At 47.5% G+C, this 21,788-nt stretch overlaps 1 protein-coding gene across 1 annotated transcript; it reads right to left on the reverse strand.

Annotated features, from left to right (window-relative positions):
• Positions 1–362: 362 nt before the first annotated feature.
• On the reverse strand, positions 363–12,961 carry LOC135804795 (uncharacterized). Its single transcript, XM_065318752.1, has 7 exons — positions 12,384–12,961; positions 8,127–8,557; positions 7,044–7,258; positions 6,117–6,439; positions 4,863–4,889; positions 3,098–3,636; positions 363–1,653 (listed from the first exon to the last, which is right to left on the reverse strand). The coding sequence occupies exons 1-6, from the start codon at positions 12,541–12,543 to the stop codon at positions 3,107–3,109; spliced, it is 1,686 nt and encodes a 561-aa protein (XP_065174824.1). The 5' UTR covers positions 12,544–12,961; the 3' UTR covers positions 363–1,653; positions 3,098–3,106.
• Between the last annotated feature and the right edge of the window lie 8,827 nt (positions 12,962–21,788).

The raw sequence follows: 21,788 nt of genomic DNA on the forward strand, positions 1-21,788 counted from the left end.
CGCAGGAGCACGTGACCGCTTGTTCAACCATGTTCGATTGGGAATAAAGGAGGAACGCTGCATCGCAGCCTTTTCGGACCAAAACCAATCGACTCAGCGTCCAAAAGACTACAACATATGGGCCAATCGCGGTCATCCATGCTTTTATAAGAACGAAATGGCGCTTTTAGTGACATTTTGCATACAAATCCCCATCTAGTAGGGCGCAGTCACCCAGTTTCGGTGGAAGTGCGCGAGTTCGATTGGGATTCAAGTAGGAAGGGAGCGTCTCAGCTTCCTCGGACCACGACCATTCGACTCAGCACCCCGAAGACTACAACTGGTGAAATTTTAATTTTTGCCTTAACTTCCCCTTTAACTAGGAACACATGCTTCTTGCCGAACTTGACACTTGACTGACTCATGACTGTCATCCGGAGCACACGGGTGGCAAACCTGCAAGAAAGCATCACTCCCTGCTCAATACACAGTGTTTCGGGAAATTCACCCCTCATCAGTTGAGCTTGAGTAGGCTGAGGAAGATTGTGCCTGAAAAGCACCACTTATATCCTGCTTGCTCTCCAGGCCAAACCATCACCAGGGATACAAACTTACAGAGACGCTTTGTTGCCAGCGCGACAAACACTTCGTGAAGCTCCAGGTAGCAGCGTGAGTCAGAGTCGCTCATGGAGTTGTGATAAACAGACGTTGAGAGCCAAGTCTAAGTTCATATTGTTTAATTATTTTTCACAATTTTATAATAGACAGGCTCCCATGGCCGTTGAGACACTGGACCAACGTGGGAGCCTGTGTGTGTGTGTGTGTGTGTGTGTGTGTGTGTGTGCCGGCGTGTGTGTGTGTGTGTGTGTGTGTGTGTTTTGAACTGAGTGATCCGGAGCAAACCTTCGTGATCTTGCGAGAACTGTGGTAATACGCCCAGCGAGAAGGCAGATTTTGCCTGTGCTTATGGTGAAGTAAAATAAAGCTGAACAAACAAACAAACCTGTGTGGAAACCTGTTCAATCCTGGTTATTGGAAGAAGTGTCAATTCAGACGGGGGGGGGGGGGGGGAACTCATGGGGGAACCCATACTAGTGTAGTAAAACAAAAGAGACTGCACAATACTCCGCGGAAGCAATCTGTATAAAACCGGTAAGCTACGAAGAAAAAGAAACGATGGAGACAACCAGTGGCGGGGTAGCATCTCTACTCCAGTGTGCCATGTACAGACAGTACAGCAATCACCACCAGACTTGCTAGGTGGACACTGATAATACAAGGAAGCTACTTTGGCACGACAAAACAGCATAGTGCCATACAGTCTACTTGAAGTACGTTCATCGATGCTGGATGAGGGTCTTCACAAGAGAGCCGGCGGGTGAAACGAGAGGGAGATGCTCTTGTCCGGACTCCATGCAAGGATCAAGCTACGGGGCTGAACAGCTGCTGGCTAACACAATCATCTAAGTAGTTGTACGCAAGCCCAGTGACATCGTGGCGACATCAGCACAACATGGACGCACGCACAATCTCGTCCACAGTTCGGCATAAGCTCACTCGGTAAACATCTTGCCGGCGGCCGCGCGCGCATGCTGAGATAGGTTGTACTGCCTCCTGAAGAGCTTCACAGTCGCTAGTAGGCGGTGGAACAGACTGTAATCATTACAGTCAACTCTGCATATAACCAACACCAATACGCAGCCGAGTATGAGTTCTTTACAGATAAATTTCTTTATAACAGAAATGTACTCGCACTATACAAAACAATGAGTCGTTCCGCAACTGCATGAGTGCACTTGATTTGCATGTCTCCCTACAAGATACGGTTTGTTATAAAGTCAAATGAAAACAGTGTGCTACGTGTAAAAAGGGTCAATTTTTGTATGGGTTCAAAGAGGGACATGGACAGTGGTTCTCTACATCACGAAATTCGCTGCGTGCCAGTTCTTTAAGAGTGGAGTCGATTGTACAGGCAGAACCGAAGTAACACGTCCGAGTTACATGCAGTAAGTTATGGCTCCAAAGCCGCTCCATGCAAGGTCAATGTTTGGAGCGATCCTGCATGGTAGAAGAGGGCTATAAGGCCAAAACAAATAATGACCTCGGGTCGGCCGACCGGGCCATTTTTTCCCCAAATTCTGATACTTTTTTTGTCCCAAATGTATACGAGAGGGGCCAATGCCATGTGTGCAAGTGCACTCAAAGAGTCATCACTCCGTCAAATCTCAACCGAATTCAACAATCAAACTACCAACGAGGTAGCCGAGATTCTCAGCTGTCGGCTCGAAACACTCCGGGGTCGATACGAGCTAGTATAACGGAGCTGCAAGCACTCGAACGTTTTGCTTGATTTCTCAGAAAATTCTTGGCAACTTGGAAGAATGAGTATGTATGCGAAGTGTATCGGGGGAATGCATGCAGGGCGATAGTGCGGGTTCGAATCCCAGGTTGTCTTAAAAAAATAGGAGAAATGATTTTTTTACTTTTGCCTAACTCATATTCAAACTGACTGAAACGTTTCTGCAATACAATGATGTAGCCAGTCAATAAAAAAAAAAAATCCAACAGTTCTAATAACATGAATGATGAGCTGGGCAAAAAAAAGCGTAGCGTAGGGCCCTGAGCTTCCAAGCTCTCTCATGTATTGCCATTTAAAAATAGCTATGAACAAAATTAAACTCGCCCTCATGTCAACCAACAAAGTAGCAAAGGTTTAGTTCCAGAACGGACTACACTCATGGTGGATGATGATCAGAATGCAACACGACTCAATGAAGCAGGGAATCGTACCCATACGGTTTGCCTATGACTCCCTGCAACGAAGTAACGTGACCGGTAGTTGCTCCAGTCTCTCCGAACGGCACACGGGGAACAAGCAAGATTATCCCCGGCGTGGAGCCAGAAGTAACTGAAAAGCCACTCGCACTAACGTGTAAAGAGACATGCACGGTCAAAAGTTGCCATGTATACTATTTTTTATATATTCTCGTAGCCATGGCTGACATTTCAATCCTATTTTAAGCTCGGAGTTGCACTGATGAGGCCTCATTGGCCGAAATAGTCTGGCTGTCTGCATCAATGAGTACTATTTTGATTATAATTCTTTTATTACGCATACCTGCAATTGTTATGAAGTCGTCGTTCTTTGATAATAGCTGGCTGGCGTGAACACTCGGGGAAAGACTCGCTTTGCTAGGGGTGCTGATTCCAGCTCGTTGCTATGGTGATGTCGTTTTCCAGGTGACGACAGTGCGACCAGTGCATCACTTGCGTAGGGCTGGTCGCCGGTGCCGGGTGTCAACAACAGTGTGTTTCGTAGACTGTGTCCCTCCGCGGCGGCAAGAGCCGGCGTCCGTTCATGCCCCGGCCAGCCAAGTCCCTCTGGTGCAGTTCCTGATGTCAGCTCACAGCTTGGGGTAGCTCTCTGCGTGGCTGCTGCTGCTGGTGGTAGGTAATTGTCTGGGCCTGCTGCCTGCACAAGACATGATGACTGTATGTGCGTAGCAGTGCACAGTCGCTTGGCACAGGGCCCAGGAGCGGACATCTCCGCACAGGCTGCCTCAGCCGCTACAGTCAGGCCGCTCTCTGAAGCGACTCGCTTGCTGACTGGACGAGGTTGGCTCTCCAAGGGACGAAGGATGATTCCCCGCACTTCCTCTGTGCAGGTATTCACAGCATCAAGACCAGGAATTAGGAACGCACGTACAGGAAGCAACGTGACGTTTACGTACAACTCCAAACTAAATCAACATTGCCAGAAAAATATCATGTGAACACTTTTCGTGTTCAATCCTACAGGCTAACACATCCATGTGGGTGATGACTGCAAGCCCTCAGGCCACCAATCTGCATTTAAAAACTAATAAGTTGAGCTCCTTATCGTATTGTGATCAAACTGCCTACCGAGTCCAACGTAATACAGTCAGACATCGCTTATCCGGTCCTCTTTTATCCGGATCCCTCGCCATCCGGAAGAAAATCGTTGGTTACCGATCTACATTGTGCAGCATAATTATGTCAAACTTTGCACTGCCGCCATTCACAACTTTTAGATTTGCGCCATGCTGTATTTACACTTTGCTTTGTGAGTATATAAACCAATACTGATCCAGATTTCTCATTACCGTTTTCTGATGATCGCTTAGTGCGTGAAACTCGGAGTAAAAACACTTTCTCTGTCCTCCTATTGTTTTGTTTTTTTACAGCATATGTCATGCATACATACAGTAAGTGTGTTCGATCATCCGGTTCCCTTGCCTATCCGGATATTTTTTTGTGGAAAACGGATTCGTGCGGCTAAGCGAGGTCTGACTGTAGTTATAGTATGCTCCTGCCGCTCCGGATTCATCACCACAGCTGACAGTCCTCTGTACACCGCAGTGTATGTACGGATTCATCACCACAGCTGACAGTCCTCTGTACACCGCAGTGTATGTGCACTTCACCAATGCCAGTCCGGCATTACAACAGGAATGGCTGCTACACAGTCTAGTTTATACTGACGGTGGCAATCATGGAGACAGCGACTCAGAGTAGGAATGTAATTCGCACCAAAATACACTGGTGGGTAAAAACTGAACCATCTCGACTGTATTTTAGGCAGTGACGGAGAAAGTAAAACTGGGAGAAAAGAAAGTGACTGCCACTGTGGGCCAATGCCTGGGTTTGAGCGAAAACATGGTGCAGCTTCCAATGTGAGTTCAGTGAAGTCTGAAAGCTCTTCGAGCATGGGATGTGAGGAAGAGGCCAGCTCTTAGCGTAGAGCAATTGTGGACAAAAGGAAGACCGGGAACTCAGGAGAAAAAGAGAAAGAGGAAGGGAGAGCCCCCCCCCCCCCCTCACACACACACAATATGTGAAAGAAGGAAAAGAGATAATCTTACCTTTTAAGCTCTCGAAACATGCAGCATCTGACAGAGTAGAGAAGAAAGCCAGCCGGCCGGCATGCAACAAGACCAAATCAGCAGAACACATGCATGTACATGTACTACTCAGTTGAAGTAGTATCGGCTCAGCTGCACTACATTGATGTTTAGCAATCAGGGCTGAAGCAGCTTTACCGAACTGGTAGCTACAGTCCATTCAGAAAAAAATGAACTTCTAGCTTTTGGCCATAAATGGGTCAAACGTTGAGTTTTTTTAGAATTTTTTTCTGCAATCCCATATGGAATCCTCTTCCAATTATGTTTCTGAAGTTTTTTTGTCCAAAAAGCAAGCCATAGCAAGAATAGGATTTCGGCCAGGTTTTGCCCCAAAAGCACTGAATTGGGAAAAACCATCAAAATCCAGGCCGTTTGACCCCGCCTGCAACAGTGCATTCTGCGGTTCGAACCCCAGTTCAGGCACCCTTTTTGGACCCTTTTTCAAATTTCAAAGTTCGCAGCACTGCACTGTGTACGATGAAATCACGAAAAATCGCCAAATACGGGAGCTCGCCAGAGCCAGGACCCATCTTTTTATGAATGGACTGTAAGTCCAGACATTCTACTTCGCAGCCATACACAACATAGAACCTCTCGAGTCAATATCCGGGTGCCTGGTAACTGTGGGCCGGAGCCCACACATCAATGGCCCGCCAGGAAAATACTGTTTAGGGCAAAAAACCCTCATCGTTTTCAGCTTGTCAAGTTACTTATAAAATCATGATCAATAACTATGTGTTCTATGTGTTGCAGCTATGCAAAGCTGGGGTTGAAGATTCCGGGCTTCTACATTTCAAAGAGCAGTTCTGTTGACAACCACAAGAAGAACGGACCTTTTCGATTTGACCACTGGCATGTGCGTGTTGTTCGGCATCCAAAACAATGAACGAAGATCATCCAAGATCCCAACGCAGCCCCCCCCCCCCCACACACACATACACCTTGACCTTTTGACGCCCATCGCCGGAGGTGATGATAGCGATGCTACAGCAGAAGCTATAGCAACACACACACCCACCCACCCACCCATACACACACACACACACACACACACACCTCACACACACACACGCACGCATGCACACACACACACACACACACACACACACACACACACACACACACATCGCGACACACACACACACATCGCGACACACACACACACACACACACACACACATGCCCATGCACGAATGTACATAGAAAGTCCATTACCGCCAAACGGGAGAGCGCGATCGAGGCATTCTATCAGGTGGGTCAGGCCCATTTGGCGCACACCCATGTCCAGTTCCAGTAGTGCTTGGTTGGAGAAGGGCTGTATTGTACGGATTTCGTTCAGATCGCGATCAACCAGTGCGCATAGCATTATCGTATATTCTGGCCCATCCACGAAGTCAGGCAGTTCATCTCTGAGCAGAGTTGAAGCATGTACCTGTACACCACGGCTGCAGTGTAGTTCATCTCTGAAGACCTTGCAACGTTGACTAGCAGACTGGAGCTCCCTCATCACAATGGCTGGAGTGCCCTGGAGACCCTCGCTGAACCGTGTGAACCCGTGTGAGAAGTTCAAACACACACACACACACACACACACACACACGCACGCACACACGCACACACACACACCAAACAATACAAAGATAAAGCTGGCGGTTGCTTCAGCTGTATTGACTATTGGTAGGTGTGCAGGATTGGTCGGACAGGCTACTCAACAAGCAAACAATGAAATCACTTCAAAGTTTACCTGGACAATCAGGGTAACACATAAGGTATACAAGTATCAGTGTGGCAATGCCAGTATGCACAGAATTATGGCTGAGCGATGGGCTGCTTCGCAGTAACTAGAATTGTCTGCGAGTGTAAAAATCTAAAACATGTGCATCAAAAGTTCAGTCCACCTCTCAAAAAAGTTGGGGAGAAAATGTGTGACTTTCTAGGCGTACGGTATACACATGTGTGCGCACACCGTCTGGATTGCAAAAGCAAGTGGCTCATTGTTACTCATTGTTACTCATTGTTACTCATTGTTACTCATTGTTATTCTAGTATAAGCTGCACCGATGTTTTGGGTGAGTTACAGGTGTTTGTTAAATGCACTGCAGCCTGTACGTGGGAAAATACGGTGTTGCGAGCAGACTCTACCTGTTAAAAGTGGCAGCAAGCGACTCCAAGGCGTCGGCCAGGGTCATAATTACGTTCATACATTTAACCATAAGCGGGTGGCACCATTCGGGCAACACCGACAGGAGTTGCAAGGCTTTGGCGGTGATGGGGTAGCGGAACTTTCTGGCGTCCCGCATCAGTACCTCCTTGACAAAGGATATACTCTCCAAGGAATCCCGGTATAGCTGTTCCACCTGCGGAACCAACAAAGCGAAAAAGGCACGCACATTGAAGCGTGCAGAGAGCGTGATGGACTACACAGAAGAGATTGGATGCAGTGGTATTCATTCACGGTGAACTGTTCACAAAACAACGATTACATGTACATTGTGTTAGTATCGCTAGGAGGACCTACTGTGCAACAGGTAATGTTGGTACAGAGTTGATTTCCTTAAGTTCCATACAATATTTCCAGTGTCCTAAAGTAGAACCGCAAGAAACGTCCGCACTATCCTACTGTAGCACACACAGTGCAATAGGCCCGCAGCACATCTCAGTGACCCGCCTGTAGTTCAGAATTCAACATCGTACACAGGGGCGTCGGAAGGCAATTTAGTGTGGTACGGTCAGCCATCTGAAGTACAATTTACTCGTGGGGGGGGGGGGGGTGGCTGAGCCGAAAATTTTGGAAAATTAGAACCCAAATCAGTGCATTTTATTGATTCACGGGGTACTTGGGTGAAATAGTGGTACGGTCAATACCGTAGTGACCGTACTGTGTGCCACGCCCCTGGTACAGATGTCTTCTGTGTTTAACCGGCGGCCTGGGCTCGTACGGAATGTTGCGTGTGCTGGAACATTTCCTGCTGCATAGCACTTGCTGTGTGCTGTGCACTGATGGACAGAGTGAAGTCTGACCTGAAGCGCACAGGTTTCTTCCACTCCTGTGCACTGGTCCAGCAGCAGCTGCTGGTGAAACAAACAGGTTCACACCGCGCGTGAACTCATGCGAGGTTTGCGCAACAAAAGGAATGACCACAACAAACAAATATGCAGATTGCATACACAAGCTTCCAAACCACTGATTTTTTTAAACATTCCGAACATGCCCACAGGACTCACGTGTGCTTCCGTGACGGAAATCTTTCCCCAAAGATAATCCATGGCACCGTCCACCAGCTCACAATGATGACCTAAATGATCACCGTGCACCTGACAGTAGATGCAGATAGCATGGACGCAGTCGACGCAATAGACTCTCTTCGCCACATCGTGTATTGCACAGTGGAGCACACTGCTCCTGCTGTCGTCCCGTGACCTGCTTCCACTCACGAGCGCATTGGTCATCAGCTGCTCCCGCTGCCGTGAAAACGCATCGAGAACATCGATAAGAGCATAGTTTTTCTGCACGCACTGGAGCACCATGCTAGCCTCGCAGTGGCCATCGCTACTTGCATGCCGTTGCTCGTGTAGGTAGGTACAGTGTTTGCATATCGGGCATCTTACGCAATACAGCCCACCACGCTCTTGATTGCATAGTCTGATGAGGCAACCTGCGCAGAATCCGCACACCGGCCACAATGACACACACACACACACACACAATGAACTTGAATAAAGCTCCGTCCTGGACTCTTGGCGTCACACCATGACCGGTGAAGCAGTGCACCCTGCTGTGAATAGCAGGCCGGCAGATCAGTGAGAATGGCAGCCGGCATGCACACTCACTCTCGCACACTTAGCCGAATCCACTTCCGTCTGCAAACAGTGAAACGCCTCCTGAACCAGCTCGACGTTATCAAGGCCTCCGGTCCGGACGACATCCCTGCCCGAGTACTCAAAGAGTGCTCCCATGAACTTGCATCGCCTCTCACGTCCCTCTTCGCCCCGTGCTTTCGTAAGGGTGTTCAGCCAGAGGCCTGGAAGAGTGCTCGAGTTGTGTCAGTCTACAAGAAGGGCAGCCTATCCAACCCTAAGAACTACCGCCCAGTCTCCCGCCTCCCCATCATCTCCAAAGTGATGGAGCGTATTGTGAACTGTCAAATTGTGAATCACCTTGAAAAACATCATCTCCTGTCAACCAAGCAGTACGGATTTAACAGTGGCCTTGGGACAGCGGCCCTACTAGCAGTACTTGGGCATGATTGGTCGCTGGCAGCTGGTTCTGGTGGCTGTGCCCACGTCCTGGCTGTCGACATCGCCGGTGCGTTTGACCGCGTGTTGCACCCTGGAGTCCTACACAAAGCGGCCACTTTCGGTATTGGTGGTGGCATGCTGCAGTGGCTACGGGACTATCTACGGAATCGCACACTAAGCGCAATCGTTTATGGACAGGAAACCCCCCCCCCCCACTCTGTTTGCGCGCTCCTGCTCATTTTCCGATTTTCGTGTTTTTCATGCATAGATGGTTCATAAAGGCACATTTGTCTGGGGTGAAGTCAGGGATTCGCCCCATATATGTTGCATTTGGCGTGGCAAGACAATATTGGAAAGTGGAAAAATGGGATATAGGGTAACTGTTTCCCATGCCCCCCCCCCCCCCCTACTTCAGTGCTATTTTGACCTGGCTAGAACCCTGTGTATTCTATGCTGACGCTTCGCTGTAGTCCTTCTTCTGCTTCTAACGTTATCATTCCTCAGAGACAAAAGTACTTTCACACTTTCAAAGAGGACACGCCTCAGGCTTTTCACAGGCAACATCTTTCGAGATTTCGCGGTGTACCGTGTTGAGCCAGGACCAGCTTGCTACAGTGGCCGGGAATAGCTTGTAGCTTGCACCATGCATGCTGTTTGAAACTTTGCATGCAGGTCAACACTGTACTGTCAATCAAAACAATCATTTTCTATTCCTTTTTCGCCTTCAAAACCTACACTTCTAGTTGTTCTCTGTAAACCATGCAGGCGGTGCAGACCCCGGTCTACAGGAGTGCCTGGATCAGCAGTGCACACTCCGGTCTACAAGAGTGCCCGGATCAACAGTGCAGACCCAGGTCTACAGGAGTGTCCGGATCAACAGTGCAGACCCCGGTCTACAAGAGTGCCTGGATCAGCAGTGCAGACCCAGGTCCACAAAAGTCCCTGGATCAGCAGTGCATACCCCGGTCTACAGGAGTGTCCGGATCAGCAGTGCATACCCCGGTCTACAGGAGTGTCCGGATCAGCAGTGCATACCCCGGTCTACAGGAGTGTCCGGATCAACAGTGCAGACCCCGGTCTACAGGAGTGCGTGGATCAGCAGTGCAGACCCAGGTCCACAAAAGTCCCTGGATCAGCAGTGCTCGGATCAATGGTATAGGCACGGGGAGTTCCGCAGTCTGTTATGTAGTGTATAACATTGCTGAAACACTGAGGACCCCCCCCCCCCCATTGCCCGTTTGTTAAAGTGCAACGTTTTAGAAATGGAAACAAGCAAATAAACAGCTTGACCGTGCGCAGGCCTTGTCTGTAAATACTATTAGCAGGGCCACAATGACCGTGCAATGTCGCCCATTGGGACTGCATCCTGTTCAGCATAGCCCACCACCTACTGTCCTGTTACTAGGCTGCTACACGACACTATGCCACCCCCATCGGGTTTCAGCAGCCTGTACGAGCTATGTGTCGGATATGGGACCCACGGCCACCTGATCTGGGGGGGGGGGGGAGGCAGGTATAAGTAATAATACATGCATAGGGTATACTAAGGAACCATTCATACACGCCACCGCCGTCCGAACTGAATGCCTACAGCCGCGGAGCACTGGATCAAATCATGTACCGAATACGGAACGCAGCTGGGATGACATCAGTGGACGGGCCATTGAGCGAGTTCCTGTCACTCGAGTTGAACCTTTGGACCTTTTAGTTGAACTTTGGTGTGAAAATTGTAGCCTGCAGGTACGGTGACCAGGCGACTGGCGTACGCACGAGCACGTGGCCGCTTAGTAGGCGCTTACTCAACCGTGTTCGATTGGGAATAAGGGCTGAACGCTGCATCGCAGCCTTTTCGGACCAAACCCAGTCGACCCAGCGTCCAAAAGACTACAACATGTGGACCAATCGCGGTCATCCGTGCTTTTATAATAATGAGACGACTCTTTTAGTGACTTTTGCAAACAAAACCCCATCTAGTAGGGCGCAGTCACCCAGTTCCAGTGGAAGTGCGCGAGTTTGATTGGGAACAAAGGAGGGAGCGTCTCAGCTTCCTCGGACCAAGACCATTCGACTCAGCACCCCGAAGACTATAACTGGGGAAAATTTGATTTTAGGGTATGCTCCCCCTTTAAGTTAATAATAAATTTAAAAAATAAAAATATATATGGCCTCAGATGGAGAGCCAAGGTTTAATTTATACAAAAGAGAAAGACCAAGGAACTACAAGTTACGCTATACTGTCCACTAACACCACCAGTTACTAAACAATCAGCTCATGCGATAACATTGCTGTTTTACTGAGGCGTTCGGTTTTCATGATTCTTGTTCGCATAGCTTCCCCTTTTATTGATCTTCGCATCTTTTGAGCCACACAAGTTGTGTGGAATGTTGCTTTGCGTTCTTGAATCGTGCTTTGACCGTATTGTCCAATGGTCTTGCCAGTATCGTCATCGACATGCATGAACATCCGCCAAAACTGGGTCGCTGAATGTCTCAGTAGCCTGTCAGTTTTGTGCCCTATTATCGCACTTTCTGACCGTTTATCATCTTGTTACATTCGTGGATAGTTGCTGCATAACTCGTTCTCATGTGTTTCTTCTCTTTTTTACATTTTATTACTGGCTCAGTATCCGAGTTATATATTTGCTTTCGAAAAAGTCTACAGTCCATTCACAAAAAGATGGGCCCTGGCTCTGGCGAGCTCCCGTATTAGGCGATTTTTCAAGATTTTATCGTACACAGTGCAGTGCTGTGAAATTTGAAATTTGAAAAAGGGTCCAAAAAGGGTACCTGAACTGGGGTCCGAACCGTACAATGCACTGTTGCAGGCAGGGTCAAACGGCCTGGATTTTCCCAATTCAGTGCTCTTGGGGCAAAACCTGGCCGAAATCCTATCCTTGCTATGGCTTGCTTTGTGGAGAAATAGACTTCAGAAACATAATTGGAAGAGGATTCCATTGGGGATAGCAGACAAAAATTCTGAAAAAACTCAACGTTTGACCCATTCATGGCCAAAAGCTAGAAGTCCATCATTTTCTGAATGGACTGTACGACGTAGAGCCCATGTACTTTTGAAATGCACAGGTTCCGAATTCAGCGACGTTACCATGGTTACGTATTCGGTAGCTGTCAAGAATCAAGATGGCATTATGGGCCGTTTGAAAGAGAACGTCGATTTTAGCACTTCACGCCAAGACTGCAAGAGCATGATCGCCATCGGCCCCTTCGTAAACTTATTTCACTCACCCGTGCAAAATGTGTGTCCACATGTCAGCCCCCGAGGGACGCTGTGCTCGTCTTCGCAAGAGTACGCTGCCATGCAAACGCAACACTGCGGGTGTTCATCCAGATCATCCAAATGAGCCCCATGAGAAGCGTCCTCCTCGATCCCTCCACCACTCATCATTGCAAACAGGCAAACTGGTCAGCAAACCTAAGAGCATCATCCACTGGCACTGGATCACACAACTTCACAAGCAGAGTGACACGGAACTCCAGTCTAACGCCCAAACAAACACCAACAAACTAATAATTAAAATGCGATGACGGGACGAACTCTAGTCTAGCTACGCTAGTCCCAATGGCATGCCAGGCAAGCGATCCACTAGCGGCAGTATAATTCATAAATTAATCAGTCTGTCTTGATACTGTACTAGTAAGTAGTATCTTGAAACTGACAATAGTCAAGTGCTCAAAATGCGTCTCTATAAAAATTCCGTTCGCCTCGCGCTCGACGCTCATGCAGCGGTAAAACGTAGAGAGGCGACGGTTCGATGCCGGAATTGGAACGGTTTGACAGCAAAATTGTATACAATGTTGTGAACCCAAACCGATCATCACTAGACATCAGCGCAGCGTGGGTTCAACCGTTGTTCACTCGAAATAATGTTTGTGGAAGGAAGCTGGCATGTTGAAGTAAGTTTGCGTTGAGGCGGTCCAGATGCAGAGTCTTTTCAGGTTCACATGGTTCACGTAGCTAGAAGTAGAAAGATCTAGATCAGTTAAGTAGATATGGGGGTGGCGCACGTGCTCCAAAATGCCAGCTAGACCCATTGGGCCATTAGCAGTCAGCATTTCGTGGCATTTTTGCTCGAAGTAGGGGGTGTTTGAAGGAGTTAGCTAGGTTCTACTGTCGTGGACGTACAGGTTCCTGCACGAGTATGAGGGCAGTACCGCGGAATCCTGCCCGCGCCGCGATAGCGGCAAGGGCTGGATGAGCAGCGGTGCTGACCGAGTATGAGTGACTGGAACGTGTTTCCCGTATGCACCCAAGCCAAGGAGATCACTCACAATCTTTGACGTTTGAGTTTACATGAACCATTCTGTGACTTGACACGAGTCCTGTATGGCTGTATGAGGCTGTGTCAGTGTGAGCTGAGTGAGAGTGACTTCGACAACCGGACACGGACTATAGACTCAGTACACGGCTTTTGCATGTACTTTCAGACCACAGAAGCTTGTCATTGAAATGGTAGACTCATGAGTGGATTCTGTCCACTGCCCGTCGTCAAGTGACGACGGGCAGTAGATTCTGTCCACTGCCCGTCGTCAAGTGACGACGGGCAGTGGATTCCGTCCACTGCCCGTCGTCACTTGACGACGGGCAGTGGAACTAGTTCCATCACCATTCATCAGGCAGGATCGCGCTTTCCAGCCCGCGTAATTTGATCTGTCATTGGTCGACTCCAAGGCGACAGTCATGTGACATACGGGAAATGGAAATCCAGTCGCACGTCTAGCGGCCCCAGGGTGCTGGCCAATGACTATGTGGCCATGCAGCCGTGGGTAAGCAGTACTGCAGCGCGCGCGCTGGTCGCATCGGATCAAGCGCTGTTCTGTACGCGCTGAGGGCCGGGCGCCGGTCTCGGCCCGGTCCGGGCTTGAAAGTGCTACGTCACAGCATAGCAACAATTTCAAAAATTCAAAAACTGGATGCACTTGGATCCAGTTTTTGTATGGATTGAAGCACATTTCAAGTGGTCTTACCCACAGCATGGTGATGTAGCCAGTGAAACTGACTGATTTGGCTACTGGGGGCGGGGTTACAACTGGTGGCGAAATAAAAGTCACACCTGCATGCGACATGAGTGGGTTGCTATGCACCCACATACTTAGGCAAAGTCACACCTTAGACGCTTACAAGTGTAGTGGATCCAAAAATAGAAATCTGATGTCAACTTACTACTCCCTGGCCGTTTTGACGTCATCACTTTCAAGCAAGACTGGATTATTTTTAAATTTTGAATAGGGCAGTCCCATAGGATTTCCATGTCCACGACAGTACGAGTCCGTAGTCTACGAGGTGATTTGGCTTTTTTTAACATTCGCCGATGATTCGGCATTTTTTAACAAAACGTGTAAAAATAATTAATTGCTTTTCTTCTGGCCGGCTGTTTCTCTGCTCCGGATAGCTGTATCGCCTTCGAAACATGGGTACCCGGGTGGTGGCAAATGAGAGCCAGTTTTTTTAAGTTTTTTTAGTGTTTATTTGAATTCGGATAGCTCAACATGCATGTTAACAGTACAGAAGTACAACTATTTTGATTGATTGATTGATTTTTATTTCACGGATCCTCCAGAGGCAAATAGATGCCTATCGAAGGGAGTAAAGTAAGTATGGAAAATGAGAAAGTATGTTCGTAAGGGAGAAGAGGTAGAAGATACATTAGTACAAAAGAAGTAAATTCACTACTTCGGGTAGTACATTGCATGCTAATCATAGTGAGAATTAGAAAAGCAGCATTGTGGACTACTATAACTGACATATACACAAACTATTGAAACTATCATAGATGTGGTTAGCCTAGACACAAAAGTCAGGAATACCTTTCAAAGAAAACATAGATTGCGAATGATACCGACGAACAGCAACACTAAATTTCGCTCTTGTAGAGAGTGAACGAATATCTTCAGGAAGTTTATTCCAGGCAACACTCAAAGAAAAAAGGGTTGATTTACGAAAGTAGGTGCCAGCTTTAGGAAGAATTATGGATGAAGGGTGACGACTGCTTTGGGAAGAGGGTAGCTGGAAGTGAGACAACAAGGAGGGATATTGGGAGAACACATGGTGGAAATAGACAAGGCCAAGAATCTGCCGTCGCCATGCTAAAGATTCCCAAGAGGACAGAACATTGAGGTCTTCTTTGGAAGTCGTCCAGTCAGGCCGACGCTTGAGTTTACTATTTTTTTTAAGTATGCTCTAGCAGCAGTAGCCTGCAGTTTATCAAGGGTTGTGGACATGGTGGCTGCAACGGAAAACATCCAAACGGGAACAGCATATTCAAGGAGGGGACGAACATAACATTAATTTTATACAAAAGATTCACAGCAGGAAAAGGAAGGAAGTTGGACATGTGGTTTAAAAGAAAAACCCGACCTCGAAATTTGCTTGTAATGTGTTGAATATGGGGGGACAGATTGAGTGAAGGAGTGAGGATGATGCCCAGATGGCGGTGGGAAGAGGGCTGGGTCAGTGACGTACCGGCCATGGTGACGGTCCTGGGATCAGGTGGGTTTGATTTACTTCAAGAAGTAGGTTTGCAAAAGGGAACATGGACACATTTGTTAGCATTGAAAACTGCTTCAGCTTTATGGGACCAGTTCACACATCTATCAAGGTCTAGTTGCAGGGAGGCAGTGTGCGCGGCGGGTACGACAGTAGGCGGAGAAACGCAGACCATGTTGGAATCATCCGCAAACAGGGTCAGATCGCTGGATTGGGGAATGCTGGGAAGGGAGTTGATAGAAAGGTTGAACAATAGAGGGCCTAGGTGGGAGCCTTGTGGCACACCAGCGGTGAGCGACATATGGGTTGATAATTCAGTGCCGACCCGCACAGACATCGATCGGTCTTCCAGGAAGTCCATCAGCCACGCGAATGAGTCAGGTGCACACCAACCGGACAGACATGAGGCTAGGAGGCGATGGCTGGTACGATCAAATGCCTTCGAGAAATCGAGAAAGACGGCATCACACTGGGCCCGGTTATCAAATGCAGAGCTGACAGTTGATGTGACATACACAAGTTGGTCAACCGTGCTTCGGTGGTGGCGAAACCCGAACTGTTTCGGCGACAGTAGTTTGTGTTTCGCTACAAACGCGTACACCTGGCGGCTGATTAACGCTTCGTAGCATTTTGCCACACCATTCAGCAGAGATATCGGCCGGTAGTTAGCAGGGTCATTGCGACTTCCCTTACCTTTGTAAATTGGGGTAACGATTGCAACTTTCCACTCAAGGGGTTGGGATCGGTAAGTGGTGCAGCGGTTAAAGAGAGCAGTGAGGGATTGGGCGAGCACTTCGGCTGTCTCTCGTAGGATCCTGTTTGGAAGACTGCCAGCTGTAGACTTTCGCACACTTAAAAGGTCGACAGTGCCTTGAATACTTCTACGATAGACAGAGGGCGGATGGCAAATGTTTCCGAAGAAGAAGGCATGGCGAAATCACGATAATCTGCATCCGACGACGGCGTAGCTTGACTATTCTTGGCGAACTGTTTACAGAAGATGTTCGCTTTCTCAGGGTCGGTAACCGCTAAGGTATCGACTCCTTAGATATCAGGTATAGGGGTGTGAGGACAATTGATGTGGCACATTTTCTTGACTCTCTTCCACCAGTCATAAGATCCTCGATCTGCGTGAAGGCCTTCTGACATCTGGTCGTAGAAGTGACGTTTAGCTTTACGGATGGCAGCGACGAGGCAGTTCCTTGAAATGCGATAAGCAGCCCAGCACTCAGGGGTATTGACGCGTTTTGCTGCAGCAAATAGTCGATCTCGACGTTGACGGAGGCGATGGTGCACAGAGGTGAACCAAGGCTTTCCATAACGATTTGTTCGCTTTCTAACCTTCGGAACAAAAGATGATATGGCTGTGTCAACTAGTGTTCGCCAGGAGACCCATGCTTCATCTGTACTACCGGCTTCTTGTACAGCAGCGAGAAGAGGGAGGCTCCAAAGGTGGTTATTAAGTGCGGGCCAGTCTGTGGCTGCATAGTTGTTCACGAGCAAATCAGAGTGCACTGGTTGCTGGGAACGAGTCTGTATTGCGAGATCAAATACCACAGGACAGTGATCAGAGACAGGGGGAAGTGTGGTGAGGTTGTGGATGAGGAATGGTTGGTTACAGAGAACAAGGTCCAGGAGAGAAGAGCTCTGACCTGCGGCGGAGAAACGTGTTGGGCGGTCGCGTACAAGTTGTGTAAAACCAGTATCATCCAGCAGTTCGACAAGGCATCTTCCAGCAGCAGTGTTCGGATCCTCCTGCCTATACCATTCGTTGTGCCGGGCATTAAAGTCACCGAGGATGATAATAGCGAGGTTTTGCATTCCGAAATTCGGCAAAAAGATTCGGCACGCGGGAGCGAGGTCGAAAATGCACACGAAGATTCGGCGTGTTTGTTCGGAAAAAGCTCACTTTGCCGAAAATATTTTTCGGATGCATTTTCTCGTAGAAGAGCGCTAGCGCGTGATTCATTCAAAGAGGTTTCTTATCTCGGCATCGCTTGGCAGGCGTCTTTGGCGACATAGCATCGTCAGCTACCTCTGATTGCTCCTCTTCACTGCCTGTCTACTCTCTTTCGCCTGGAGTGTCCTCACCTTCATCTGTGTGGCTGAAAAGACTATGGCGACACGCATAAATTTGACTTGGCCATGGAGGTGGTTTTTCTGAGGCGACTGAGGAGGCAGGTTTGGCCCTCGACTCTTTGGGCGATCAAAGTTCGTTGGAATCAGCAAGAAAAGGAGCACGGGACGGGACGTTGCCGATGCTGGGGCTCACGAAATGAAAACTCATCATTTTCGACTTGCAAAACAAACGTTGGTGCGAAAATTCGACATTTTGATGTTCGACAAATGACCGAAGAACGCTGTACCGAAATTCGGAATGCAAAACCTCACTATTGGAAGCCGTAGTGTCCGTAATGGAAGAGATGGACTCACGCAAGCCAGAGAGGAAGGTTGAATGATCCTGCCTTGGTGGCCGATAACAGCAGAAAATATAGACATCTTTGTGGCCATTTTTAAGTTGAATGCATAGGATTTCAAGGTTGGTGTTGGCAGGCTCGAGGTCTGCTCGTCTGACGTAGGCAAGTCCTGGTCGGAGTAAGAAAGCAACACCACCGCCACGCAGAGCGACATGAGATGGGCGGTCTCTTCGCACTATGTCAAAAGCGGCAGTTGGCAATAATACAGAGTTAGGAATTTTCTGAGTTAGCCAGGTTTCGGTGATGTCTAATATGTCCATGTCTGAAGTACCAAATATGTTATTAATTTCATCGGCCTTTGGGTACCAGCTGCAAGAATTGGTTGTGGCTAGCCGCATATGATGGGAATGTTTGTTTGGTATGAAGGCTGAGGTATCGTATGGTGATGGGAGAGTGAAGGTAGGTGCATCTGGGTTCAGTTGCCCTGACACACTGTTAGCTGATGGTGTCGATGTGGTCCTAGACTCCTAGTGGGAAAAAAGATGGGTGCGTGTGGATTCAACATCACAGTTTATGATTGCTTGGGGAGGGGTGGGTTCTTGAACTACAAAGAGTACCGAATAGAAGGCCCCGAGAACGGGAAACCAAAAAACAAAACAAAAAAAGCAACATCAATTTACTGATTATGCACATTTATCGTAGATCAACATTGACCAGAAAATTTGGTGCATTATAATAATTTAATTCCCGTAGCTATGCAGAAGACGTTACTTATTATTATTATTTTTTCTTTTCTTATTTTGTTAGGGATTTCCCAACAGGCAATGTTGCCTTATATATGTATACGACTCCCTGATGTATCTCTTTGTCTGTCACCAGTTAATCCCATATACAGTAAAACCTGTAACTAAAGACCACCGTGACTAGCGACCAGCCTGGTACTACAGGCCACTTTGCCAGGCATGGACGGTCTCACATTCATACATGGTTGGGCGGTGCAAACCTCTAACTAAGGACCACCTGCCACTAAAGACCGCTTTCTCTGGCCCCAAGGGGTGGTCGTTAGTCACAGGTTTTACTGCAGGTGGTCCTTAGTTAGAGGTTTGCACCGCCCAACCATGTATGAATGTGAGACCGTCCATGCCTGGCAAAGTGGCCTGTAGTACCAGGCTGGTCGCTAGTCACGGTGGTCTTTAGTTACAGGTTTTACTGTATAGGAATAGACTTCAAGACGCATTTCCCTCAGCAATTAAAGTCCAGCAACACCCTCAATGGGTTTTTAAGCTTGATAAATGTACACGTACGTCGATCTTCATTTACTAATCATTGATTTTCATTCTCTTTGTGTATTACTTCAAGCTCCAAAGTAAATCACATACATTTATGCTACCTGTACAATTCATTTGGGTTTTGGATTGATTTTTATAATTGATTTTGGTTTTGGATTGATTTACTTTTTATTTCATTTTCATTTTCATTTAACTTGCCATATTTTGCGTGTGCATTTTTGCCTCTTCTTGTTCTTTTATTCCATGGCTGGTAGCCCTCATTCATAATATTGGTTGACACCATGTCATCCATGAATTGAGAATAATAATAATAATAATAATAATAATAATAATAATAATAATAATAATAATAATAATAATAATAATAATAGGTAAACAGTTTCCTCTGAGACAAAAATGCGATAATACTCATAAAAAGGACACACTTCAGGCTCATTACAAACATCTTGAAAGTTTTTGTCTTCACAAGTATACTTTCAAGCCTTCTCATCAGGTGAAATACAGGCAAGAGAAAAGGAACCGGAACAGTGGATTAAATACAGTAAGAAGGTGGTAAAACAGCGCAAAAAGAAAGAAAGAAAGAAAGAAGATAGCTAAAGTAAACAGCGAAAATTGCAATAATGACACAAAGGTGCAAATGCGAGAAAACTCAATAAGCGCGACATGTAGTGCGACAACAAGAGACAACCACTGGACATACATGTAACTAACGAGGTTTTGACGACCTACCTAACAGCCTAAGTGTGAATTTGATTTGTTTCTGTTTGCAAAGGTTGGGTTTCCTTGTGTGGATGTATACAGCTTCCAAAACATTCAGCAATCTAGCACTGCGTACACGTGACACAATCGAAAAACAATCATCCGAATACACAGCACGACAATCAGGATGCTCAAACAAATGACTAGCAATGGACGACTCATACTTATCAGAACTAACATCAGAACAATCAGCATGTGCGGTGGACACATCCGATTTCACATGGCTAGTCGAGTGGACCCTAGCCGTTGCCTCTGTCTGTGCTTTAGTCGCTGCCATCGCCGCCGTTGCCGATCTTGTTATTCTTCTGGTTGATGTGGTTCCTGTCACTGCCACGCACGTAGGTGTCTTGTCCGGTTGTTTTTCTGGTGGTCTAGTTAATTGTGAGGTGACGTTCCTTGGTGTTGATGCCGCTGCGTTGGACCATCTTGTACCAGGATGATTCTTTGCTGGACGTCCCCTCCGTGGTCGAGTGGATCGTGCGTGTTGTGGAATAAGGTGTAGCGGTGCGTGTTGTCGGATGCGTGCGTCCAGATGTTGAAGAGTCCTACCTACATATCGGCTCTCACATTGCCGACACTCGAAGTGATAAATCAACTTGGATAATTGGCCTGTAGGTAGGACGTCCTTCCTCACCGTGAACGCACGCACCGTGGAGTAGATGAAGCGAATATGAACATTATGGTAATTGGACTCCACGGCAGACTTAACCCGACGCTGAACCATACGTGATACTGACTCGCCCTTCCACGGTAAACATAGGTATACTGGATTAGCGGAAACTTCAGCATTCTTCTTTGGACTGGTCTCAGTTACATACTTCACAATAACAGACTCGGGGTATCCATTGAGACGAAAAAGCGCACGTAACTTCTCCAACTCCTGCTCCAACCTTGAAGACGAACAAAGGCGACGTGCACGATCCACCAAATTACGCAACAAATTGATCTTATACAGTGTCGCGCAAAACGAATCCCAAACAATGTACAAGCCAGTGAACGTAGGCTTGCGATAGACCGACGTGACAACACCACCATCAATTGACTTCTCAACGAGCACATCAAGAAAAGGTAGACGATCTGACTCCTCAAATTCACACGTGAAATCCAACATACCATCAACAACCTTCCTCAGCAGATCACGAAATTGGAGGCACTGAGCCTCAGACTGAAAATACGAGAAAGAATCATCGACAAATCTCACATACAATGGGGGCATCAAACTAACCGGAATCTGACATTCGTAATAACCAACAAATATATTTGCCAAAACAGGACCAAGGGGCGAACCCATAGCAACACCATCAATCTGTCGATACATGACACCATCAAAGGAAAACTCCACACCTGACGTTACCAAGCGGATCATTTCGCGGAACGAATCTTCACGTAACTCGCCAGGCGGACATAGTGAGCGATGATATAGCGTTTCGCAGCAAATATCAATGACTTTATCCAAAGGGACATTTGTGAACAGACTAACAACATCGTAAGAGCACATAACATAGGTATCGGGGAAGGAGTGGTCGCGCAGAATATCGACAAATTGAAAACTATCGCGAACTACATACCGACTGTATAATTCTAAAACGGGTTGCAACATTCTACACAGCCAGCGAGAAATCTTATACTGGGGAGAACCTAACATAGAAAGGATGGGCCGGACAGGACAATCCCTCTTATG

Source organism: Sycon ciliatum, chromosome 1 (assembly GCF_964019385.1).
Source record: "Sycon ciliatum chromosome 1, ocSycCili1.1, whole genome shotgun sequence".
Lineage (NCBI taxonomy): Eukaryota > Metazoa > Porifera > Calcarea > Leucosolenida > Sycettidae > Sycon > Sycon ciliatum.

What these genes read in the sequence shown, in the direction of transcription:
- LOC135804795 (XM_065318752.1), bottom strand. Translation starts at nt 12,543, where the DNA reads ATGATGAGTGGTGGAGGGATCGAGGAGGACGCTTCTCATGGGGCTCAT. An exon ending in TGGACACACATTTTGCACGG is followed by an intron (nt 8,558 to 12,383) that starts GTGAGTGAAATA and finishes GATTCTGCGCAG; the next exon opens with GTTGCCTCATCAGACTATGC. An exon ending in TTTCCGTCACGGAAGCACAC is followed by an intron (nt 7,259 to 8,126) that starts GTGAGTCCTGTG and finishes TTGGTTCCGCAG; the next exon opens with GTGGAACAGCTATACCGGGA.